Genomic DNA, 24,678 nt, shown 5'->3' on the forward strand with positions numbered 1-24,678 from the left:
ATCGAGGACAGCAAAGAACAAAATCCTGTGAAATCTATGTTGAACCCGCTCCAGAACAGTAGTGATAACCACACGTCTGTGTGACCCTGTCCCCGCCGCCCCTCTGGGTTTACTGACTGGCGGATGCTCACCAGTGCCAGCAGACATCCAGTCCATGCTGCTGCTGGTGCTGTGTGAACTGCACCCATATGGAAGACATACCACCCAAGCCTGCTGCGAGGCTTGCCAGCCCTGAGAAACAGTGGGATATCTACACATCTGTTTGCTACCAGTGCAAGGGCAGATGATGAGACACACACTACTGGTACCTGCTCCTGCCCTGAGCTCACACACAGCAAAACCTGCACTTCTGTTGTGCCTGGCTGGCCACTCAGCAGCACCTACTGACACCAATGATAGGAGATGCTCAGGCTGCCAAAATGATTAAAAAGAAGGGCCAAAATGTAAATTTGTTGTTGCTGCTGAATACAAGAACAAATGGCTTTAAGTGGACCATGCCTGCGTAGGAGGTGGGTTCCATCAGTCCATGCCAAGGCTACAACTAAGAGCAGCAGAAGGCAGTCTGGGGAGTGCACAGCACTGTGTGCAGGTGCCTGGGGGTGAACAAAACCAGGGTGCAATGCAGATGTGAGAGCAGCAGTGTGTTCCTGGGAAGTTTCCACTCCTTGGACCACTCTTAAACACAGAGCAGTGATGGGGTGGGACATGAATCATGCTTTGCTGCAATTGCAGCTACTGTGGAGCAAACTTCAATTCTTGGAAGCATTATTACTAAAATATAACCCAAAATTTCTAAGGTGAAGCAAGGGAGTGAGTGCACCAGTTCCTCCCAGTGGCCTGGCTCACTCCCATTCTCCCTCTGCTCAGGACGGCTGGGTGCAGAGCAACTCTTGCAGGTATTTATGTTTCCAAGAGGCATCTCAGCCCTGTTCTTATGCTTTGGTTTGCTGTTAGGTATAATAATAAAAGTAGGATGTGCTCAGGATGCAGCTCCAAATTTGACAACACAGTTCCTGTATATATCACTGAAATGAGCTCACGCTTCTCTTATGTGGCAGGCCAGAGGATGTGGGTTTCTGCTTTCTCATGTGCTATACACAGCTGATTTGTTTGTTCTCAGGTGTGAGGAACTTGAAGGCAAACAAAAATCTTGAAAGATTTTCGGTCAGATGATTCATAAAATGCAGGAAATAGTAAAATCTTGTGTTCCTGTATCAAGGGTGAGATTGAAATACAGACTCCCTTAACCATGCAAAGCGTTCAGGATAACTTCTTGTTGATAATTACTGTTTTGGCTTTTGTTTTCATAGAAAAACCTGGTGAAAGTTCACCATATATTCTTACTGAATGTCCTATACATCTTGTTCACGCTAAAGAAGTCAAAAACAATTGCCCCTGTTTATGAATGCAATATTTGGCTCCGTGAGTAAGGCTATAAACTTTTACATACATGTCAGGTAAAAAAAACCACCAATAAAGTAATAAAAAAAGGGAGGACACAGGATATGAGTAAATGATAATTTAGACAAATGGAGGCAAGTAGCAAGGGGACACTTAATAAGCAAACATGCCATTTGTAGTAGGAATTGGTTCTTGACCGTGCATCAAGGAAGGGGAGGAAAGGTCATTAGATGGAGACACTAAACTCCAATCAAAGCAAAATACTAAACAAATAATTGCAGTGAAAAAAGCCTTCTGCATTGATGGGATGTTGTAAGATCTTTTAAACTGCAATATGTTTAATTTGGGGATTCAATTAGCTAAGTAACAATATTATGCCTTGGAAAGTGAATAATGCAAGAGGGCAGAATATATCGTGAGGACACATTGAGGCACCGCGTTTGGAGGAGATATCAAAATTGCCTCTAATGCTCATCCAAGGGCAGAGACAAGACCACATTTAATTTCTGGCACTGAAAAGAAAGCACTGTATGCACATAGTTTGCTTCTGCGTGATCCACAGCACCAGGATGGAGGCCGTTTGGTCAGGGGTATAGCGAGTGTGCGCTCAATGTGGAAGATGGAGTTCAGCAGAAAGCTGTGGAGCCGATGCCAGGGAAGTCTGTAGGTGCCAGGGAAATTCCCACCACCTTCATTCTTGGAGATGAGCTGAGTGATGCCAGCGCAAGAGTGCTGTGACTCAAAGCAAAACACTTCCCCAGACCTCTAATTGAAAACAGACTGACCTGACCATGGTAGCCATGGAGAGAGCTGTAGCTGCTGTGAGCCCTGACCAAGAATGACAGCCTGTGTGTAAAACCACGTTATGGACAAAAATCAGAAGGCAGGAAGGCTTGTTCATTGCACAGTGCAGACAGAAACAAGCGAGTCCCTGCTAAGGAGGGACTTGTGCAGGCAGGGTTGTAGCTCTGCAGAGCAAGTGCTCAGAAGGGGTTAAGTGGGCTGGCTTCAGGATTTCCAGTGTTGCTCGGTAGAGGAGTTGTCAGCTGAGAACTTGCAAACTCATTCAAGAGGTTCCCAAAACTTCAGCTATGGGCAGCTATGGGGAATTTCCTCCTCAGTAAGTTTTGCATTTCCCAAAGTGCTGTTACCGCTGTTATTTCCCGATTGGAAATGGGAGTTAGTGAAGGAGGAAGCCAAAACCAAGTGAAATTTGCATTAACTTTTTGTGCCTAGTTATTCTGCAGCTGATTTTATGAAACACCACATCTTCTTTATGCAATTTATCCGTAATCTTGATACATTCAATACCTAAGACAAAAAGGATTTTCTTGTCAGCCTCTCCACTCTTTCCCTGTAAGAAAATCTTTTCTGTCAGCTATGCAAAAGGGACCGATGAAATCCTGGAATCCACTTGCAAGTATGTCTTATTACTGGACTTCTTGTCCACAAGGAATAAACATTACATTAGTAATGTTTTAACCCAGCATTTGCCCTCATTGAAAGTGAATTTCCTTTTCTAAAGTGAAAATAGAGAACAGCAACAAAACAAATGAGCTAATTATTGTCTTTGCTGATGAGCAGTTTGGGAAAGTGCAAACTTGTGCTCTTGAGAGAACAGCAGAACATACCCAGGTCACACATCTCCCTACCTGCCCCGTCATGTTCTACCAAAGGGCCAACATGAAACATCTGCTCTGTAATGAATATCTTGGAAGGTTTCTGTCCATGAGCGGCCAGGGAGATAACCACTGTCCTCTGCCAGCCAAGGTGCGATCTCCTCACCTTGCATCCTGCCTAGGGATGCTGGTTATGTCCAAGGGGCAGCCGCACTAGATTTGAGGATGCTTTGGAAAGTCCATCCCTCCCTCGGAGGGTTTGTTAACCTTTCTGCTGCTACAAGCCTTGAAACAGCAGGGATGGGGCTGAAACTCTTCAATTCCTGCTTCTCCAGCATGCAGGCTCTGCTGGTTTTCCATCAGAAGGGGCACAAAGGTCAGCTCAGCAGCTTTCGAGAACCCTCCTGTTGGCTTGCTGCCATCCTGGCTGTGGCTCAGTGCCCATAGGAGCTGCTACGTGACACTCCTGTTCTTGAGACTCTTCCCTGTGCCACCCAACCCTTCCTCATACTTGCAAATGCCGCCTGACTTCGACTTCTCCATTTTCTAGTCAGAAGAGACAGTCGTGTGACTGGTTTGCAATTTAAGAATGAATTGCTTGAACTCTGCAGGGCCAGGGAGAGAAGGAAACAACAGGGAATTCTGGAGAACTTCAGCGAGTAATCATAAAGAGTGCTCGAGAAATGTGTAATATCTGAGAATAATCAAGATGGGAAATGATATAAAGTCAGAAGCTGAGACCAGAGATCCTCCATCCATTTAATGAGAGGAGAGACAGGAAATCTTGGTTGAAGATCAGGCAGTAACTGTTCTGGGTTCTCAGGCAACCCAAGAAAAAAACCAAAACCAAAACCAAAAACCAAACCAAAGGTAAAAATGGGAAGAGCAGCAAAGGCTGTACATATCAAAGCTTTAAATTTGGATGGTCCAGGGAATCCAGCAACTGGTGCGGCTTTAGAATCAGGTAAAAGATTAACCACCAATGAATAACAATTAGGACTTGTTCTGTAGGACCAAGGTGTGGAGTTACTTACAAAGAAAACTGTCTTCCTATAATTTCCTCCAAATCTTCAGGGATTGTTAAAAAACCCTCCCCAAAGTGCAAGATATTCAGATGGTGTAATTCATCTGGATTTCCTCAACAAGGTTTTCCTTGGCACAATATAAGGGAAAAGAAATAGGAATAGGACTGGTTTCAGTACCAGCAAGAGAGAGAGGCTGTAGGAATAATGGTCAGTACTCGAGGTGCCCCTTGGCAGTGTTTTGGGGTGCACTACAAAGAGGTGAGAGGGGACATGGATGAGATGGCAAGGGAAAAGTGCAGGAAACCCTCTGGGGTCAAAAGCAGAGCGCTTTGAACATAAGAAAATGGAAAATATTTTATCTATTGCTGAAGTCTTATGGCTTGCAATTGTATTTCAGTTACTGAGTTAGAGCCCTCAGCTGCAAAGAGCACAGCTAATCAGTGTAGGGAGCTGGCCAAAGCCATCAAACAAAGGTGTAGCATAAAATAAACAGGGTATGGAAAAATACTGGAAACCATATCCTGCCACTGCAGAAATCAACTGGGGTTGTTGTGTTTGTTCTGCTTGCGTTAACCAGTGGGTTCAAAGAGGAGCGCTGAAAGCCGTCAGTCATCGGGAGCGATTGCTCATGCAGGTAGAGATTAACTGAGGGGAACGGATTCAAGCCGCCTTTCCCATGGCTGGTCCTGGCTCTGCCCGTATCTGTCAGCCCTGCGAGGTGAAGCGGGGCACAGCCTGGGTATGGAGCACCCCATCCCACCCCTCCTGCTTCCCTGTCCTTTACTCCTTGTGCTCACAGAGTCGGTGTGCTCTGACGAAATGGGTGGTGCCCTGGGGACAGAGGCTTTGCCTTATCTTCCCTCAAGCTATTGCGAAATGTCAAGGTGCTGAGAAAGCGTGTAGCCTGTTTGCAGAATTTCTGCTCTGACAGCTCTGTTGTGTCACGTCAGCAAGGGAAAACAGTAAATGTACTAGAAACGGTAGTTGTGATAAAAGAAAACTGCTATGGAGGGCCTCTAGCAAAGGCTAACTCATTCAGATACAATGAAAGAATAAATATTTATACGCTTACATCAAAGCACAAATTATCTTAACCACCAACAAGACAAATTCCTTTTCTTAGGGACTTTGGCTTTGGCAGATGTCCTCTCACCAGTGCTCCTGTGCAAACCCAGTGTGCTGCTGCTTGCTGAGCAGGCAGGAGAGCACAGGGCTGCCTTCCCGGAGTGGCTGCAGCTGCAGTGATAGTGCTTTGCAGCATCTGCATTTCCAGCTGCTTCATTTTCCTACAGCTTTCCATGACTTAGAGAACTGCTGAAGGGAAGGGAGTGCTGCTGGCAGAGCTGGGGTTGGACTGGCAGCAAAGCCTCCCCGTTGATCAGAAGCCAATGCAGCGTCACTGCCTTTCATTCCCTGTGTTCATGTACTGACTCTAAGCACAAGATCTGCATCTGCGGTAAAGCTGGGAGCTGTGGAACGTGTTCTTGTTGCTGTGAACTTACCAGCTTGCTATGCTCCACAATGTCTGTGGGATCCTGTGCTCTCCCATCGTACTGAGACCTCTCGAAGAGACTGAAACACGGATGAGCTCCACCAGCGTCATACCTGGAGAGCAACAGAGTTAGTGCAAACGTAATCAGCACCAAACCTGGGTATCCCAGGCTACACCAACACAAACACTCACTGAGGACAGCCCAGTCCAGCCAGATACAGTGCTGTGTCTCATGCCAGGGGACACCTTTTCTTTGCTCAGAATAGATTTTTTGCTCATGGATAACCCATGTTAGCTCATGCAGCACCCAGACGAGCTCAGTATTACACCCTGTAATCTGCTCCATCTCCAGGCATGTATTTGAGGAAGTGTCTGGGACTCCCCTTCCACACGGGGCATCAATTTTTCCAGACAGATGAAAGTTAATGGCTACCATGATTCAGGCGAGTAATTCTTGTGAAACCAGCTCCGGGGATGTTGCCTAGGAAAACAAATTCTGTCAGCACAGTCCCATGCTGTGACGTGGTACCGAGTATGCCACACTATATATAAAACCCAGGAAGCAATCCAAGTGGAACGGCACATTTTAGCTCTGCTGCAGACCATACACAGAATACAGTGATGCAGAAAACTATTCCTGGCTGCCTTTTCCAGCAAATGTAAGTATTTTTCCTTTTAAATTAAGTAAAAGCTAATACAACTTCATTACAGTCGGGATATTCAGTGGCAATCTGGGTTTCAGGTTTGTTCTCCTCTTCTGTATATTCTTTGACACAATTAAAGGGAAGCATTTGGCTAAGAGCTGGAGGTATTTCCGTGTACCTCTCACACTACAATGGCGCACCGGTGACAAAGGAGAAGTTATTATTAACTGGAATTTGTAAAGTCTCTCGGGAGAGCAATTTCTGTGGAGATAAAAACCAGTATGGCTGAAAATGCAAAGTGTGCGTCCAGGAAACCTCTCGTGAGCCTGACCTGAGGTTTTGTCTGTGCAGGGACTAAACATAAACTGTTTAGGTGTCACTGTCCATGCACAGTGATCCTCCTGCGGGTCACTGTAATGAATACCACAAGCAGATGCTTTAAAAACTGTAAATAAACAGATGGATGGGCTTGGATTACTTTCTTCACCAATTCTGGCCATTCTGATAGGGTGGGAGCAGCTGCTCTGGAAACAGCCCCCTGTTCCCATTCCCACTCATCCCCATCCCAGGCATGATCCAGGCTGCGCAGAGGGTGGGCAGCCAGTCCCTACCCTGGTGCAGGCAGAGGGAAGGTTACCCTCAAACCATCCTTGCAGAATGGCCAGCACTCCCTGCCTCCTGCCAAAGCCCTGCCCCAGGCTGCCCAGTGCTCAGAGGGTGTGCGCTGCCAGATGCCAAACTGTGCTGGGGACCATTGGAGCACTCTCAAGACTGATGAGCAGAGCTCTAGCACCTGGGAATGTCTTCCAGCTCTGCTGAATTTACTAGAGCAGATGTATCCAAGCAGCATTTGGAGCAACTATCAGAAACTGATATGCCCTTTTTCCTATCAAACATCTGCAACCACCTGTGCTGTGATCTGTGAGCTTCTTCCTGATCCCTGCCCCTTGGTCCAGGGTGTCAGCTGTTTTCCTACTGTGCCCAGGTTCCTTAGGTGGCATGAGAAGCCTCCGCACCTCAGGATAACCTGTAGCCTGCTGGTTGGGACACCCAGGAGAGATAAACATCTAAATCCCCTGTGGCAAAGGAGGAAATCAAACCTTGCTCTGCTACATTCTGGATGAGAGCTTTAACCACTAAATTATAGTGTCAAAGGGGTGGAGAGAGGCAGGAGGGAGCCATCGCAATGCTCCTGTTTCCTGGGGCAGCTATGGCTTGAAAGGAAGGATACTACTGACACATCTCTAACAGAAAGTAGGAAGGCATCTTCCATCCAGAAACTCCAGTTCCTTTCCCAAGTACATTGGGGTGTTACGCAAAATGTTGGCAGTGTTATGTAAAATGCTGATGTTTTCAAGAAGGGAAGACATGAAAAACAGGCTGAGCTCCTTAGCACCCAGATGGGCTGCTTTGGGCCATCTCCTCTGGCTGTATCAGCTTCTCAGCTTCCTTTTCTAGTGCTCATCATTAGAAGAGCTTATGGGCTCATCGACAAGTCCTGGGGTGCAAGATGATAGGACCCAGTGCCCACAAGCTGAGAGAACGGCCAAGATACAGTTCTGCAGTAAATCCAGCTATTGGTGTTCTCTTCCTTTCAAACCTCTTCTGTAAAAAAGAAAAAGGATGGAGAAAAGGTACGAATGATGCCAGTTCTCTGGAGACATCTGGTTGTATCCACATGGCAAATTTCTGTTTGATTTAGTTTGTTTTCCAATGAAGTTTTAGTTTGACATTCTCCAGAGATGTAAAATCCCAAAGTTAATGTACCCCACATTTTCCTCACTCATTCAGCTGCTTAAAGCAGCTTAGGTTTGTTTACTACTCCTCATGTGGGGCTCTCAGCCTCAAATTTAGCTGCAGTCCTGAGGCCCAGCATGTGGGTTTTCAGCGCACAGCAGCCTGAGCCAGGTTACATGTACTTGCCAGCGTGTAATCCACAACCATTCACAGCAGTAATCAGTTGTAAAATGAGCAAAGATCTTTATCAAGGCATATAATTTCTCTCCTCAAAAATATGCTTAATGGCAATAAACAGAGAAATAGGCTGCAATAAAACAAATAACAACGGAACATTCTTCATGTACCTTTCCAAAGGAGTAGCTCGCTTGGGTAACAAGATTCAACTGTAAACACAGCAGCTTGGTTCTCTTCCACTTTTAGCTAGTGAGTCGTACAGGCTTTCACATTGTGGATTCAAATGGTTCCCTTCCAATAAATATTAATTTCATTGATGCTCTGTATAGAAACAAATGGTCAAACCAATACTCAGACATCAATGTTCAGAGGTTAACCCTCTTCTTCACCACTTCTTGCATCTTCAGCAGTGAAGCAAAGCCACTTCTTGGTGAGTATGCACTAAAGGGGCTACACCAGGACCAGTATCAAAGTCCCTTGAGTGCATGGAAAGAGCAGAAAACCTTGATTTCAGAAAGGTTTTGCTTTCTCTCGAAAATGCAGAATCATTTTTCTAGTTAATCATTGTGGAAAACTACAGCAAGGGGAACTGTATCACAGCTCAGCTGATGTACACAACTACATTTTTCCTACCTCTTCCTCAAAGGCTTCCACTAACAAGTTGGCTCAGGTACTTAGAAAAAGAGAAAAGGTGCGTGTGAATCTTGGATGAGTCAACCTGGTACAAATCGAGTCTCTACAAGCAGTGGGTTCCCACTCTTAAAAAGGTTGGCTTGGTACTTTTCATGGGAATCACTCAGATTTACCGTTTTCCCATTGTCCCATCAAAATCAAAAACCAGGTAAGGACTTAAGGAGCCATCCAGACCTGCAGGGTGAGTGTACTGGAGGAGCTCTGTACAAACTCCAAGGTGCTCACGTAAGTAATACCAAGAACTTGCATAAGGAGATAAGTGCGCAAACATGAATTGCCCCGTTTATCCACATCTCTGATCCCCTCGGTCTCCTTGAAACATTCTCAGCAACTGATACCTTTCCTGAACAGCGGGCCTCTAAACTGGCCACATACTTCAGTCAAGACCTGCCCTCTGCCGAATGAAACCAAAGACTCATCCCATGTGATTACAGGCGTTCCTCCTGTTTATTGCATTGCAAGATGGCATCTGCCTCCCCTGATACAATTCCTGCTGACTCCAGATGGGTGTTACCATCAACACGCTGTATTGATACCCACTTATGCCAGCATTGTTACCTGTGACAGCCTTCCTCCTCCCCTGTCTTGCTTCCTCCTCCTGCTCACATGTTTGTTCTTCCTCTCACTCACTGCTACGTAGGGACCAGTTCTTGTATGGATCTGAAATTGTAATTGCTGATCTGTGATAGTTGACTTAATAAGCAAACTTAATAAGCATGATCTCTATTCCTTATTGTAGTTAATGAAAGGGAACAAAATGTCAGATCTTTGCAAACTCCCATCTGATACATCATTCCTCTAATTTCTGATAGTTATTCCTTTCCTAGTATCCCATCCAACTATGCACGACTTAATTGTAGTTCCATTTAGTCCACATTTCCTTAGCTTGCTGTTCTGTAAGAATGCCTCATAGAAAATTCATGATTTAACCAAGTTAGCCTTTTACCTGTCTTATAACCTTATCCTACACAGGGATAATTCACAATTGTACCCTTTCAATGCAACATTACACAAATTAAATTAATACCTAAAAAATATCTGGGCACTTTGCAAACTTAATTCCTGCTTAAGGTACGAGTACGTAAATGAAAGGACAGATCCTGAGCTGTTAGTCATCTCCAACCAATTCTTTATGTCATGCAAAGCTACAGTTGAAGTTGATGGATACTTTGCAAGTATAGGAAATGAGTAGAGCCTTAGGATGCAACCCTGATTTATTAGATTACTTCAGCATGTTGATATGAAATGACTGTGATGCAACATAGCTCAATTGAAGCTGCCCATTGGAATGTGAAGGACCCCCCAGGCAGAAGGGGATTATTCAGGTACCTCTTTCCACTGAATTTAAGGCAAAAGGACTGTTTGCAATCTTGTACAGGAGACAATGGTCAGATGAAGATAACTTCCCACAGGTCTTTAAACTCTCCCTCAAATTCCAGGTCAGAACTCACAATTGGTTCATAAATATCCAAACGGATGCATTAGGAGGTTCAACTAATCAGCAAACTGGAAACATCACAGTATAGCTCTCAGGTGGAAACGAGAGTTGTATCTATAGCTCTGTTAAGCCCAAAGAGGAAAATGATAGTGACACCAAGAGACATCCCACCGGTGGGACAGCAAGTTGGTCTTAGACTTTGTTAATGTTACTGAAGAAAAAGAAAATTAAACAGTACATTTTAGCAACAATGCTTGAAATTGTTTTTGAAATAAAAACTTTTGGCTTTTAGTTTACTCCCAAAGAAATGTAGATATAAAATAGGACCATTAGAGAAACGCTTTAAATGGTGCCATAGCTGAGGCTGAGCTCCACCTGGACCAGTTTCCGGCCACGTAGCAGCCTCACAGCCCTAGGAAGCCCCACTCTGGCACTCAGATCCAAAAGCTCACAGGCACTGGGAGCTCCAGTGTGCACGGGCTTGCCACCACCAACCACATCAAACCAGAGACCACATCCCTTTTTAGCAGAACATAAAAAGCCCTGGGCTTCTGCAGCAAGCAGCTCTTTGCTTATGAAGCTGTAGCAGGGATTACAGAGCCCACCTTCTCCCCGGTAGCCCAGCATCAACACTTTACTGCCTATTTCCACACTGTGCCCAGGGAGTCAGTTTTGTTTAGAAGCTACAGACATCACATGAATGTGTATGAAAGGTTGTGCTAATGACAGGAAAAGGAAATGAAATATGGCAATTCTCAACTACTGAGTCAACTGGGACACCACTTGGGATAGCATTCCCATCAGTTTCTCACTTTGTGTTCCAGAATGAGTAATAAATACCTCATTTACTGTTCTACACAGCACAACTAGAAACAGTTTTCTTGCTGTAACAGTGGAGAATGTATTCTTCATTCCCAAATTGATCCACAAAGGCAAGCAGAAAAAAACCCTTGCATAATGAGAGTAGCCCCGTTCTGAGCATTTTTTTTCTGCTATTAGTCCCGAGTCATTCCAGTTCCCTGCAATGATCCCCGGGTTAATTAGAATAAAATGCTATCACCTGGGTTTATATGAAATCTATTTAATAATTGACGCAGTCTGAGGATTTCACATACTGAATGCTTCTGAAGCTGCGTAACCAACCAATACCACAGTAATGCTGGAGCGCGGCGGATGCCAGCATATGTCTGTACAAATGCAGGTACATAATAATTTGTCTGGAATCTACCCCACTAATTTTACATTTAATTACCCTTTTTTACATGTATTCTAGGTGCTCCTCCCTTACGGGCATTTCTATGAAGAGAGACCACATGAAAGACCTCAGAAGATACCTGGTACTTAAATACATCCAATACCTTGTCCTGTCTTCTTCAAATGCTGTCAGCACATTTCTGGGCCTGCTGGGCAGTTTGTACGCCATAATCATCCTGCAGTCTGCAAAGGTTTCGTCCAAGTCCACTGCAGTCCTCATCTCAAGCCTAGCAAAGGCAGACGTCCTGGTTATTGTTAGCATCGCTTCTGAGATGGTTGTACGGACCTTGGGTGTCAATATCTTATCTCCGGTGTTCACATCAGCTCTGCTGCAGAACCTCCTCAGTGCAAACACACACATCAGCTGCTTGCTGCTGAGCTGCGTTGCCTTCGAGGCTTACTTGATCACCTTCTTCGCCACAGAGTCTCGGCATTTCCGGACAGTGAAAAACGCCAGACTGACTTCTAGGATCATCTGGATCCTGGTGACTGCAGAGTGCACCCTGTTCCAGGCAGACGACCTCCTGAAGGCCAGCAGCACTTCTGCTCTCACCCACAGCCCATATACCTTGTTGTTTCCCATCTCCAGCACGGCCGCAGCCCTTCTCAGGTCCCTCAGCTACATCCTGGGGATTCTTTTAAGGATTGTCAATGTATACCTCTACTACAAAATATTTTTTAGCATGTCCAACAGATCTACGCTAAAAACAAAGTAGTGGCTATGCCTGGGGGAAGCAGCACTGTGACACCCAACAGGAGACACTGCAATGCAACTTCAAACTGGTGGTTTGAAAACTGCTCAATAACCAGCCCCAGGGCTCATGTTTTGGCAACCTTCCTGTTTCATGATGGTATTGAGCCATGGCTATTCTGAAGAGCCTGGGGCTGGGGAGCCCCTTGGCACTGAAACACAGCAGAGTTGGGCTGTGGGTGCTTGTGTTGAGAGCCTTAGAGCACCACAGGCTCGCTTTGATTGTTTGTAATCTAGAGTTTATTCACTTTAGAGGTGAAACAAATGACATTTCATAAATGGTTCTAAAAACTAAAGCAACCCAAACATTTTTTGTATAAAAAGGGTGCTTAGTGTCTTACTCAGGGATCTGCAGAGCCAAGAGCTGTATGGTTGCGTAGTGAAGACATGATCTATGTCCTAAACTATCTCTAACTCAGGTGACCCACCAGACTCAGCAGGTAGCATTGAGGGACAGGATGAGTACCAAGCTGATCTAGCCTAGCTGGATTTGTCTTGCAGGTGGCATCAGCCCCTCTGTAGGAATCCTCAGAACAGACACTGCCACACCTTGGTACATGCCTGGAGTTGTTATTGGGAGGTTGCTACCACAAAGTTGTAAATAGGTTATCTCACATCCCCTTTCAGATGTAAACCGGAGGTGGAAAAGCAGAAAGCAGTTGTTTGCTGCAGCCCTACAAGGGGGGAAGAGAATTTAAGAGAACCCCTATGTTGAGGGTTCCATGTACTGTACCCAGAGGGGTCACCAGTGATTTCAGTGGCCACGGTTTTGGAGACAGGGAAGTATGTGCTGTGGTTAGCGGTGCTGTTCCAGCTCCCTTGGCAGTGGTGCACAAGACCAGGGCCATGGATGTCTATCTGACTGCTGGGGCTCCTGTGGGTGTATAACAGAGCTGTTACACAGCTGGTGATTCCGGTGGTCTCCTCAAAGCACTGTGAGGTTATCAGTAAAGAACTCCAGATACCTCAGGCACTCCCCAACACACAAGTGGATGTAGGCATTTACAACTACTCTTGTACTTTGCACGGGAGATGGCCTCCAGTTTCAGTAAAAGACTGATTTACAGATATTGAACTTCTGTTGTGTGTTCTGCAGTCCAAAGACCATAAAAGGTGGAAAAAAAAGTAAAGTAAGCCAAGCCTCCTTCCCTCCATGATGCTTTCAGGCCTTCGATACACCTTGCCAACTTCAACATCACAATAACCTCTGCCTTTTTGAGAAGAGGAAGGATGTGGGGCACAAAACCCAAACATGATGAAATTCAGCTCTAACCTTCCCTCCTTCAGCCTGCAGTAGGTCCTCACTCTCAAACTGGTTCCAGCAAATGCCTGACATGCCCCAGTGGTAGCAGTTGCTTGGCACTTGCACTATTAGAGCTGAAAACTGGAGCTATAACCTCTTTCCCAAGTGGCCTGTAGTCCAAAGCGATCCAAAACACAAGAGCTGTCAATTGATGATCATACTTCGCAAACCCAAGGCAAACAACAAGCACAGAGGAATTTCCTGCTCTTTGCTCTGCTCGCCAGCGTCTGAATTTCGCAATCACACTGTCTGCAGATGGTCTCAGAAGAGTTTTCCTCTTTCACCAGATGAACTTGACCAAAAGGCAACACCCAAGGAAGGGGCAGTGAAACCGGATGCACTCATCACGCTGCTGTGGGAGAACCCCCTCTCCCCCTGGCTGTCTGCATTGCAGCCAGTCTAAATGAAACTAAACAGGGTTTTTACATGTCAGATAAAGTGAGCACCACTTTAGTGAAGGGCAAATATCCCGGTCCCAGGATTATGCATCTCACAGTGGGATCTCTGACATTGCTCAAGTGCATTTTTTCCTGATGTGGACTCCAAAGAAAGTATTTTTTACATGACTGTACCCTGTTTAGTATCTCCAGAGCTGTCTTAGAGACTCTTCCTGCTTCCTTTCCTCCTTCTTTTGTGTTCCTTCATGATCCTTACTACACTGCCTGGGAAAAGGCTGAAGTTTTGCTTGTCAAAAATCAATCAATACTAATGAGGATGTACTTGGCTGGCTCTACGAGATGAAAATACTGAGCTCTCACCTGCAACTGCTAAAATCTCAAAAAATATTCTGACCTCTTTGGCTGCAGCAATACACTTCAAAAATATGAATATTGTTATTGTCCAAATTCACAGGAGTTTTCCGCCCAGGTGCAGTTATTTATGATCAATATCTCAGTGTTGGAGATGCTGCGGACAGTGCAGGGCCAGAAGCAAGTGAAGGGTGCTTGGCAGTGCTTCTTATCAGACTGAAAGGCAACACTGATAAGGGCTGGTTATCTCATAAAAGCAGACCAGAAATGTAATCAAATCGCTTAAAAAACCTTTGATGCATGTTGCCTAAACAAGGACGATTCCTTCTGAACGAAGGATGTCTAGTAGCTTGATGCACTGTGGTACACTGTTCTTACTCTGGAAGCCTGAAGTGCCACTTTCAGGAGAGAGGAAATGCTGCTTGAAGTTCTCTAATTAATAAAACTTCATTTTTTTTTAAAGTGTGTGCATTACTTATTGCAAATGTGTAATTTTTCTGAGGATCTGCTCACTGCCGGCTCCTACGGAAGCCCATGCAGATGGCTCAGTGCTCATGAATGGACCAGAACTGTGGTGGGTACACAAGGCATACAGGGGTTTTAATCTTTGAGTTCACCCCTTGGCTCATGAATTTTTCTGCCTGATTATCCTGACAAGTGCCTCTGCCCTCAGGACTATCCTTTTATTTAAGAAATTACTGAAAGAAAACACTGAGCATGACTTGGCTTAAACAGCAGGCACATAAGAAGAATGGAGCCTACAGCAAAATACAGCAGGTATTTACTTGTATCTGGAGATGAGGATGCTGCATACTGCGGCGGAGCAGGACCAAGCTGTGTGTTTATGAGTGGGTCATACCATGGATCATACCTTCCTCTGCTCTCTTGCCTATGGTGACATGGGGACACAGAGCTTTTAGCAACTCTTTTAGTGAAGTACTGTATGGGTAATTATCTGATGTACCTTTTAAACTGGTCCCTGTGCAAACGGGTCCCTGTGTAGCACTTTGGAAGCTCTCCTGGCTCCCAGTGGGTCATATGGGACATAAGAGACCAAAAATGCTGCCTGGGCAGCAAGCAGAGAGAGATGCTGAGTGGGGAAGAAGGAAGGTGGGGTCATTTCTCAGGTTGTTGCTTAGTGTCCTTGCTCATAGGTCATTCCCCCATCTGGTTTGGGGGATGTGGATCCTCATCAAGTGCTCCAGCTTTCCCCAGGCAGGCAGACAGGTGATTACAGTGTAACAGCAATAGGAAGCCCTTTCCTGATCAGTGTAATTTGTTGTTTTGTTTTTGAAGGTTTGAGTCATTCTTTTTCTCTCTAGATATATTGGTAATGATTAATGAATCAGTTATTGCAGGGGATTTGTCTCCTGGGTGCCTTCTCTGTGCCTGATAAAACTGCACAGCCACTTCAGCATCAGTCATGGCAGTATTTGAATCAAACCAACGGGGCTGTGGTGCAGAAAAGTGGGGGAACGGAGCACAAGGTGACACCGACTTCTGAAGGTGGAGAGCCCATCAACCGTACCGAGATGCCAGCAAGCCGCCTGCAGTGCTTGAAAGCTGTCCTACCAACCCTGCTCCCCCACATGCAATGGCAAGGGAATGATTGACACTTTGCAGCCCTGGTTTGACAAAGATGGGAACAAAATGGGGTTACTAGAAGGGGTTTATTAGAGCTGGAAACTGTGACTTTTGCTTGGTGACTGGGAGCATGGCCATCATAGTCTCACACCACCGGGGAGCTCTCCTGCATGTCAGGTTTATGAGCTCCACTGGAAACTGGGCAGCGTTCCTACATCTTCATGACAAAATAGAAGATTTTGTTACACTACCGGTTTCCAATGAAAAACCTTGACAGAAAATACCCTGCAGACAGCTCTCCTGTGCCCTGCTGTACTGTGCCTTTTCTATTTGCCTTCTCAATCTTACCTCAAGACCTTTGGGACAGGACACATTTACAGAATGAGTTTATCTTACTGTCGTCCAGCACCAGGACATGTCTTTCAGCTGGGCTGTGAGGTTAAGCTTTGAATGACACCACCCACTTGTTTCTAATGTCTCTTGGGCACCAAAGGAATTGTTATTCTAACATTCGGAAACAACCAAAATTCACATACTCTGGAAAAAGTGAGTCATTTAATACAAGACACTGCACAAAATGATGACTAAACAGAGCTGAGACTCTCACACTGTGCAAGATGAGAGCTCAAGAAATCTCTTCTCAGTCCTGTGTGACTCATTTCTGTAGAATGAATGAGCATTTTACTAACGGTAAGCAATCTAGCAACCGAAATGGTGTTAGTTTATGTTGTTCCTGTAACACTCCACATCAAAATGATGGTTATCAGCCGGACTAAACCTGCTATGAGTCCCAAAATGTTGTGTTGGGTACTTCTTTGTAACAGTTTTTATTTTCTGGGAAGTCGTTGATGGAGATCTATTACAAAAATACTAATAAAACTAGGTTATCTATATAGCCTGGCAGGAAACAACCTGGCTCTTCCCAGGGCTGGGTGATCTATTCTCCTGCTGCTTGCTCTTGCACGTGCTAAGAACCACTGAACTCCCTGGTGACCTTTCCTATTCAAAACCTGAGGATTATGAACATAGAAACAAGTAATCTCATAGCCCTGTGACGTTTTTAAGCATCTTCTAACTACACATTCCTCTGAAAGGCAAATGAACCCCCAAACAGTCTTCAACGATAAAAGCATAAAATGAAGAAAAAACCCCAGAGCCTAGGGGCTGTCCCCATTGTGCAAAAGTAACCATGGACCCCCATAACCATGGCTGCTCCCATTACTTTGGTTGCTGTGTCTCCACCTTGATGGACTGGCAAGAAAAATCCCAGGAAGGTGCAAACCAGGCTGCTGGGGACTCGCTCAAAGGCCTGATTTGTCTCTGATTTCAGTGAGGGTGAATCAGGTCTGGACTGGAGGTTAACACTCCCCCCATCTGACACAGTTTGAAGGAACAGAGGTTACCAAGCTGCGTCACAGCCTCACCAAAGCTGAGAGAGGCGGAAAATGCAACGTTAGGTATTACATTTGCTTAGCTGAGATGTACAGATAAGATGAGTATCCTCTCACAGCCAAAGTTAGCAAGACTTTTATTAGCAATTTTTTAGACCACATTTGACTCCTTAGATGGCAGAGGGACAGAGAAAACCCAAATGACAGAGAGATCTGTCAGCAGTGACAGACTGCTGCATCAAGAGACGCAAGATTGCTGCAGATCAAGAGAGAGCTTCATCTGCTTGATCAGATCAAGCAAGCTGATGCATCCTTGTATCTCCCGTCCTAAATCTAAGCAGTGAAAGCAAATTACTGTTACACATCACCAGCAGTTTGTCCCAATAACCCCCAATTCTGGTCAGCTTCTCAAATGCAGAGGAAACAAATCCTACACAGGATGCCAAAACAGATAAATAGAAAGCATTTCCTTTCCTGTGTCAGCAGAAAGCTATCAGGAAGCTTGAAGATCCAGGGTCTACTCATGGTTTCAGTGAACAGCTCATGGGTGCTGCAGAGGGGAGACCTTTCTCCTGTCACCCAGGGCTGAAAAGCTGCTTTGTGCACAGCCTGCAGTGATGGCTTGAAACAAATCCCCAAGAGGCTGAGTAACCTTTGGCTTTTCCCTGTGTGGGTACAACCTCTGCTGCACACAGCAGCCCGCACTGTGAACCACCCACCACTAGCAATGCTTCTGAGAGCGGGCAGGTTTTCAGGGCAGCAGTCAGGCTCACAGGGATGGAGATGCTCCACAGGGATGTTCTGTGCTCCAGGGCCCGTGCTGGGGCAGCAGATCAGCTTATTGAGAGATCCCCAAAGCCCTTTGCAGTCAAAAACAGAGCTTCTGTTCCCTTTGTTTGCATCCTCATATGAAATTCCACAGTTGTTAAAGGAAATTGTTTTTTCACTTGAACTATGATTCCCTGAGAGATTTGGGCTGGTTCATGAACCAGCACATCTGACCCTGCACATAGCTGTGGCTGCAAGTCAGGCTGCTCTTGGTGAAATGTTCACAGACCCATCTGTCTGCCAAGAGATTGGAGCTATTTTCTGCACCAAAAGACTAGAGCACTTCTTCCCCTGGTTTCATGGGCACTGCAGACCCTGCTGTTCCTTTGGGCGCCTGAGGAAGCCCAGTCCATCCTCTTTCTAACCATGCTGAGTAATGCATGTGATCAGCTCAAGGGCTATCTTTGGTTCAAGTTCTCTTCTTCAACACCTGCCAGGCAGCACAAAATAAACTGTAAGGCATGCACTAGCCCCGGGGGGTGGAGGTGTGAAATCTTCCCCAAACCTTTCATCCTCTGCTGGCTGAACCTTTGTGGCGCCATCACTTTGTCTCATAATACCAAGAAACAGCAGTGCTCCTCAAACCATGAGCAGAGAAGCAGTTCTAGCATGCAGCTCCCAAGGGAGCGGAGCAGCACAGCCCTCCTGCTGGGGGGCCAGCACTAAGGAGACCTTGCGCTTGTGATGTTTCACTTCTCAGTTGCTCTGAGCTGGTGATTTCTGTCCGTCCAGTCCAACAGGTCCCAGCAAACTTTGCCTCTTGGAAGAAAACTGGTTTATATTTCAATGCTTTTAAGTGTGTGTCAGTCAGGAATCACATCACTGCAGCAGTACTGTGTGAGCAGGGAGTTGAAATGAAAGACATTTCAGAGCAGATATACGATGGCGCACGAAGAGGGAAATTTCTAGGTCATAGGAATGACCAGAACAGTTAAAATATATATCTGAGGTTAAACAGCATATTTGCACCACTTAATTTTTAAGGCAAGAACAGACCCTTTCTCATGATTTTGCTGGGAAGCTTCTTTCAAAGAAAGATTGATGATGACCCAAGCAGCCGTTTCTGAGAAGGAAAACACAGACAGCATTTTTCTACAACAAGGTCATCTTTCGGGGATCTGTTTTCTTAAGCATTAATGATCCAGATGAGGGACTTTAAACTAGACCTCACACGACCGACGTGAACAGGTTGAACTGAAGAGAAGGTTTTGTTCCTTGCACTGAATTATGCTGCTGCAAGACACTGAGTTGGCTTGGAAAATGGGGCTATTTTGATATCAATGCCTCAAAATTATGGAAAATGAGGAGCAACTGGGTTCTTTCCAACAGATGCTGGCTCCATTTTCTTTAATTCACAGAAATTCCTCCGAATTGCATTTAAAATAGCTTTGAGGGTGTTTTGTGATGAAATCGGGTGTTTTTGAACGCGAAGAAGACATTCGGGCACCGCGGCTCTGGACGGGGAGCAGACGGCAGCGCAGGGTGCTTGCTCCAAAGCAAGCCCCTTTGCAGGGCGCACGAAGGGCACGCTGCGCCCGAGCGCATCCTGCATCGGGGTTTCCGGCTCCGCACACTTGTGCTTCGCTGCGGGCAGCGGGAATCACCGCTCCCGTGTGCGCATCGTGCCCTCTGCTGGGAAAGCAGCGGCTTCGCCCAGGCCAAAGGAGGATCCTGGTTTGCCCGGGCAGATGCTGCGGCACGGAGTGATGCTGGGAGGAGGCAGCTCCAGAGCGGGTCTCGTAACAGCACCTTTCACCTGCCACCCCAGGCCCACTTATTCACACCTGGGTGTGGGAGCTCTCCCTTGCATGCTGCAGCTATGCCAAATCTCACTGGGCGTGATTTTCGGCTCCTTTACCCCCAAGATTATTTGAGTTAGGGCAAGCAATTAACATGACTATAGAGCCACTGCTGGAGAATCAATCTGTCCCACTTAGACTGTGCTAAACACTGATAGTCATGGAAATTAATACTGAACATGGACAGACGCATACTTTGGTCTAAGACTCCTCCTTTATTTAAACTTTTAGCCCAAATGTGGGTTCATTTTCTGCTGCTTGCATTTGCTTTCTGACTTCTGGTATTTGTGAGCCTCTTCCAGTTCTCTGAGAACAAAAGGGGAACCCCAAGGGGAAAAGGGGAAGGACAATAAAGCACAACTTCTACAGAAGAAAGTCTCTTAAAAGCAAACCCAAAAGTATTAGAATCACAGAATGGGTGAAAGGGTTAGAAAGGACCTTAAAATCATCCAGCTCCAACCCCCTGCCACGGGCAGGGACACCTTCCACTAGAGCGGGTTGTTCCAAGCCACCTCCAACCTGGCCTTGAACACTGCCAGGGCTGGGGCAGCCACAGCTTCCTTGGGCAACCTGTGCCAGTGTCAGTATCAGAACCTTGCTTCTTAAAACCTGCATTTTGTTGTATCTCCTCCATTTTAATGCTCATCGAGCGTATTCAGCTCCCCCATCTAATGACAGGAAATTAATATATAGGAAATAGCTGAAAATCAAGTTGCGTTATTATTGTGTTAAATTGTTATTATTGTGTTATCGCTGTGTTATTACTGTGTTAAATCAATGTGCATTACTTGCAAAAGACCTAGATCATGAAACTTTAGTAGCTGAAAGCACGCATGTTCTGTTTCATGATGCGTGAGCTTATGTTTAACTATCAAGGTCTGTGCAGTACCATGGCTGACTGCAACTTCTCTGGAGTTTCTTTGAAAAGAAAAGCTGAATTTTCAAATAAGTAAAGCCCTGCATAATTTAAATTATTTTTTTTTTCTTTTTTCATCTGGAAACTGAAAACAAAAATTGCCACCTAAAAAAAAGAACCACGGCGTCACAGGATCCCGATTCTAGTTGCCAAATGAGTTTTTTTTTCATTCCCCTTTTTCATTCCTAAATATTCCCTCTCATCTGACTATTTTTCTCAAAATGCCTTTTCCACAGGGAAAAGAGTCCCTCTTTGCTCCCATAAAAGTGACCCCAGGACCGTGATTAACTACCCCCCTGCACACAGCCTTCTGCCAAAGCCATCAACACAGCCAAAGCCCCACCAGCCAGCGTCAGAATATTAGTGCTGGGGAAATGATCAGTAACAGGTGTTTGCAGGAAAAAAGAAAGCACAGAGTTTCGATCTCTTGCGATGAATGAACATTACACAGCACAGGGAAGACAGGAGCATCCTGCCCAGCTTTGCTCACCTGAGGAGGCCACGCTGGAGCAGTGGCAGGTAGCTCATCACATAGCGTAGGTGTGTGCGTACTGGGCACTCGGAGCAAGTAGTCAGCACTAGGACAGACATAACCAGTTTGTAGCAGGTTTATGTGAATCCTCACCTTGCTTTTGCAAGGGGTGTGAACCCGTGAGCAATGTGGGTCATGCAGTCAGGGCATGGCCTGTCAAAGCTCCACTGTGACATATGGTTTTCAATTTAACAGGAGCTTACCAGGGTATCAGATGACGCCGTGACTTGGAAGTCACCCCACAGCATGATGTTTGCAAGAAAAAGTGCTCGATTCCAGCTGCATGACCCAGCACCCCCAGCATCCTGCACATACATCTTCCAATAATCAGGGGAAAAACAGATTGCAGGTACAGATGTGGCACCAGGAGCCCGAGCCCCGAGAGCTGGGCAGTGCACCGAGGCACGCAGGGCTGAGAGGATGCAGCAGGGATGTGGAAGGGCCATACCCGATTAAATCACTGTGGGGTGAGTGATGCTCCCAGCTGTTAGCACTGGTCTGCACCGAGGCACACAGGGCTAAGAAGATGCAGCAGGGATGTGGAAGGGCCATATCCAATCAAACCACTGCGGGGTGAGTGATGCTCCCAGCTGCCAGCACTGGTCCCCTCCAGCCACCATGCTGTGTGAGGGTAACAGCTTCTCACCTCATACAATGGATGACTTAATTTCCTGGCATTTTGGGGTTTGTTTCATGTTTAGTGCTATTTGTTTTCATGTTTTAATCCTGCTTGGTGCAGGCTCAGCCCTGCAGCGAGGCAGCTGCCTGCTGAGGCTGGTGCCAGCATGGAGGATCGGAGAGGGAGCGCAGGCATTGCTGTCCCTGTTAGGGGTTTAGTGAGCAATGCTTTTGTCCAAAGCATTATTTGTTTGCCTTCTCCACCTCTTTGTCTTAGAGGAATGAGATGTAATTAAAGCTTAACTCAGGGCTTTGGGATAATTCCCAAAGATGGGGACAGCATGCGCTCACTCCTGTCAGATTTCATGTGCTGGTAGATTGTGTAGTAAAGCAATAAATAGTGCATGTGAAACAGCACAGTGTTTGAGTCCACAGCAAATCATTTATGTCCTCACAGCAGCTTCTCAGGAAGAAAAGACAGGCCCAGGGCTGTGCAGAACCGACTCGCCACAGATGTGAGAGCATCTGAGCACAGGCTTAGGCTGGTCTGATGGTGCTGGTCAGCACTCAATAGGGATGTGCCTGTAAGACACAAGCACTCCAGCACCATCAGCGCTCTGGGAAGGGTTTTCAATCTCATTATGGAAACCCTGCCAGATGCCTGGTCTAAAAGGTGACAGGGCTATGAAGAGGCTGGCTCTTGCCTTGACCCATGTTTCGGACACTGTCTCTCCCGGCGCTGCTCAGTCAGACAGTCAGTGTGTCAGCACTGCTTGATGTGTTGCTTCGTGTCGTATTTCCACCTTTTAGGGCAATAAAGGCAACTATGCAGCAAAAGTCCCTGTGCCAAGGGCCCATCTGAGCTGTGTACAAGGCGTTTGCACCTTGCAGCGCTCTCCTGGTCGCAGCCTTTGCGCGTCTGGGAGCGGGCTCTGAGCTGCCTTCCGTGGCACTCAGCTCCACGGGCTCCTTCACTGGACACCGCTGAACTGCAGCCCCTTTGGCAGCTTGCACACTGCCCATCTTGCTGGGCCTGCGCTGGGATTCCTCCGGTTCTCCGGTAACACGGGGCTGTTTCACAGGATTGGTGTTTGCCAGCAATACAACTCACGGCATCAGCGCACCACGGGGCACAGCCTGGCGTTTGGTAAAGCTGAGCCCCTTCCGTTTGCTGTAGCAGCACATGAATGATTTCCGGCCGTTCCAACAGGAGATGTGACAGACTGTACATTTTGATTGTCCTTTTTCTCTCCCTCTGATCTCCGTGCTTTCCTGAAATGAGACTGGACAGGCACCCAAACCAGAAGCATCTGTTTCTCCTTTCAGTGTCAGCAGTGTAAATAAAGCGTATTTGTGATGTTTGGATTTCATAAACATATTGTTTTTGGCTTTTCTTTGCATATGCTGTGGAGCTTTGCTGCAGAGCTGGACAGACGGATGAGCGTGGCTCTGATCTGTGGCCAGGCACACAGAAGTCTGTTTACAGAGACGGGTAACCATTGGGAAGTGTTGGACCCTGCCTGTCATTTACAGGAACTGCGATTTACCCTGGCCCTGTGCTGAAACAGCTCCTGTAACAGCAGCTGCTGGAGGGGCCATGGAGCTCGCTGGGGTACCGGCACCCCAAGGCCAGCGGGCACCCATCGCCTTTCCACCCTGCTCCAACCTCCACCCACACACTCGCCAGCTAAAATCATGCTTGTTGCCACGGTGGGGAGCCAGCATCCCTCTGGAATGATGGTTTGCCTGTCCGGCTGCCAGCCGAGTCCCAGAGCGGGCTAAATCCTTCCTGGTGCTCAGAAACGATTACCCGGGGCTCTGCTGCAAGGGGCTGCCTCCTCCCTGGTTTTGGATAGAGTTAACCAAGCACCTTGAGGTTTCAAAATTCAGGACAGATGCATAAACAGAGGAGGCAGCAAATGATGATTTGAATCCTATTTTAGTTCATTCCTTCTTTTTCAGCAGTGCAGTAGGAATATTTACCCACTGCAGCTTCACTGGGGTGAGCAGTGCTAACTAGCTCGCTTTTCCCAAAGAGGGTTTGTAACGAGACATGCTGTGGCCTTGAGAACAAGGAAAGCAGGCATCTTCCTTGTAAACACAGCAGCACAGTGGTCTGCTGGAATTCACCCCAGAACAGGAAAAACCCCTCAGGTTGAGAGGTCACACCATAAGCAGATAGTGTGCCACAGTTTACATTTTGAGATCTACAAACATGCATAAACACATCAGATTTTCCTTTGCCTGCTGGCATTCCTAGCATGAATACCGGCACACACGGCCCTCAATGCTGCTCTACTGCAGAGCTGCTTGTGGGACCTCCGGGGCTTGCAGACCCCAATCCCAACTATCTTTCTCTCCTTGAAACCTTGAATGCCTTTTAGACATCAGACAAAGCCATGACCTGGCAGCTTTTTCCCAGTCTCCTCGCACAATGCCCTGTTTTTCCAGGTAGCTCAGAGGAAGGTGAGGAGGAGGATGGCATGCAAACCCTGGTTGCCCTCCAGGCTGGAAGCGATGGTTCTGCTTCAGACCACCCCACCTGAACGTGGGATTGCTTTCTGCCGAACAAAAGTCAGTTGTGGGACTTAGTGGCTACCCTCACAGTTGATATGTACGTGAGAAAATGCAGATTTGCCTGTTCCATAGCTGATTCAGGATGCAGGAGCAGCTCAGCCACAGAAGTACAGATAAGCAGCATGGAGGGATATTATTCAAAGGGCAAGC

General features: G+C 46.5%; 1 protein-coding gene across 1 annotated transcript; it reads left to right on the forward strand.

The window, feature by feature from the left end:
• The first annotated feature begins 5,878 nt into the window (after positions 1 to 5,878).
• Positions 5,879 to 12,306, forward strand: LOC133265304 (G-protein coupled receptor 183-B-like). Its single transcript, XM_061445673.1, has 2 exons — positions 5,879 to 6,196; positions 11,500 to 12,306. The coding sequence occupies exons 1-2, from the start codon at positions 6,159 to 6,161 to the stop codon at positions 12,194 to 12,196; spliced, it is 735 nt and encodes a 244-aa protein (XP_061301657.1). The 5' UTR covers positions 5,879 to 6,158; the 3' UTR covers positions 12,197 to 12,306.
• The last annotated feature ends 12,372 nt before the right edge of the window (positions 12,307 to 24,678 follow it).

This window comes from Pezoporus flaviventris, unplaced genomic scaffold (assembly GCF_033815535.1).
Source record: "Pezoporus flaviventris isolate CSIRO_AGI_PZ_B2104156 unplaced genomic scaffold, CSIRO_AGI_Pfla_v1 ptg000005l, whole genome shotgun sequence".
Classification (NCBI taxonomy): Eukaryota; Metazoa; Chordata; class Aves; order Psittaciformes; family Psittacidae; genus Pezoporus; species Pezoporus flaviventris.

Coding starts and splice junctions, on each gene's coding strand:
- LOC133265304 (XM_061445673.1), top strand. CDS start 6,159: ATGCAGAAAACTATTCCTGGCTGCCTTTTCCAGCAAAT. Junction 6,197..11,499: donor GGCTGCCTTTTCCAGCAAAT/GTAAGTATTTTT, acceptor CATGTATTCTAG/GTGCTCCTCCCTTACGGGCA.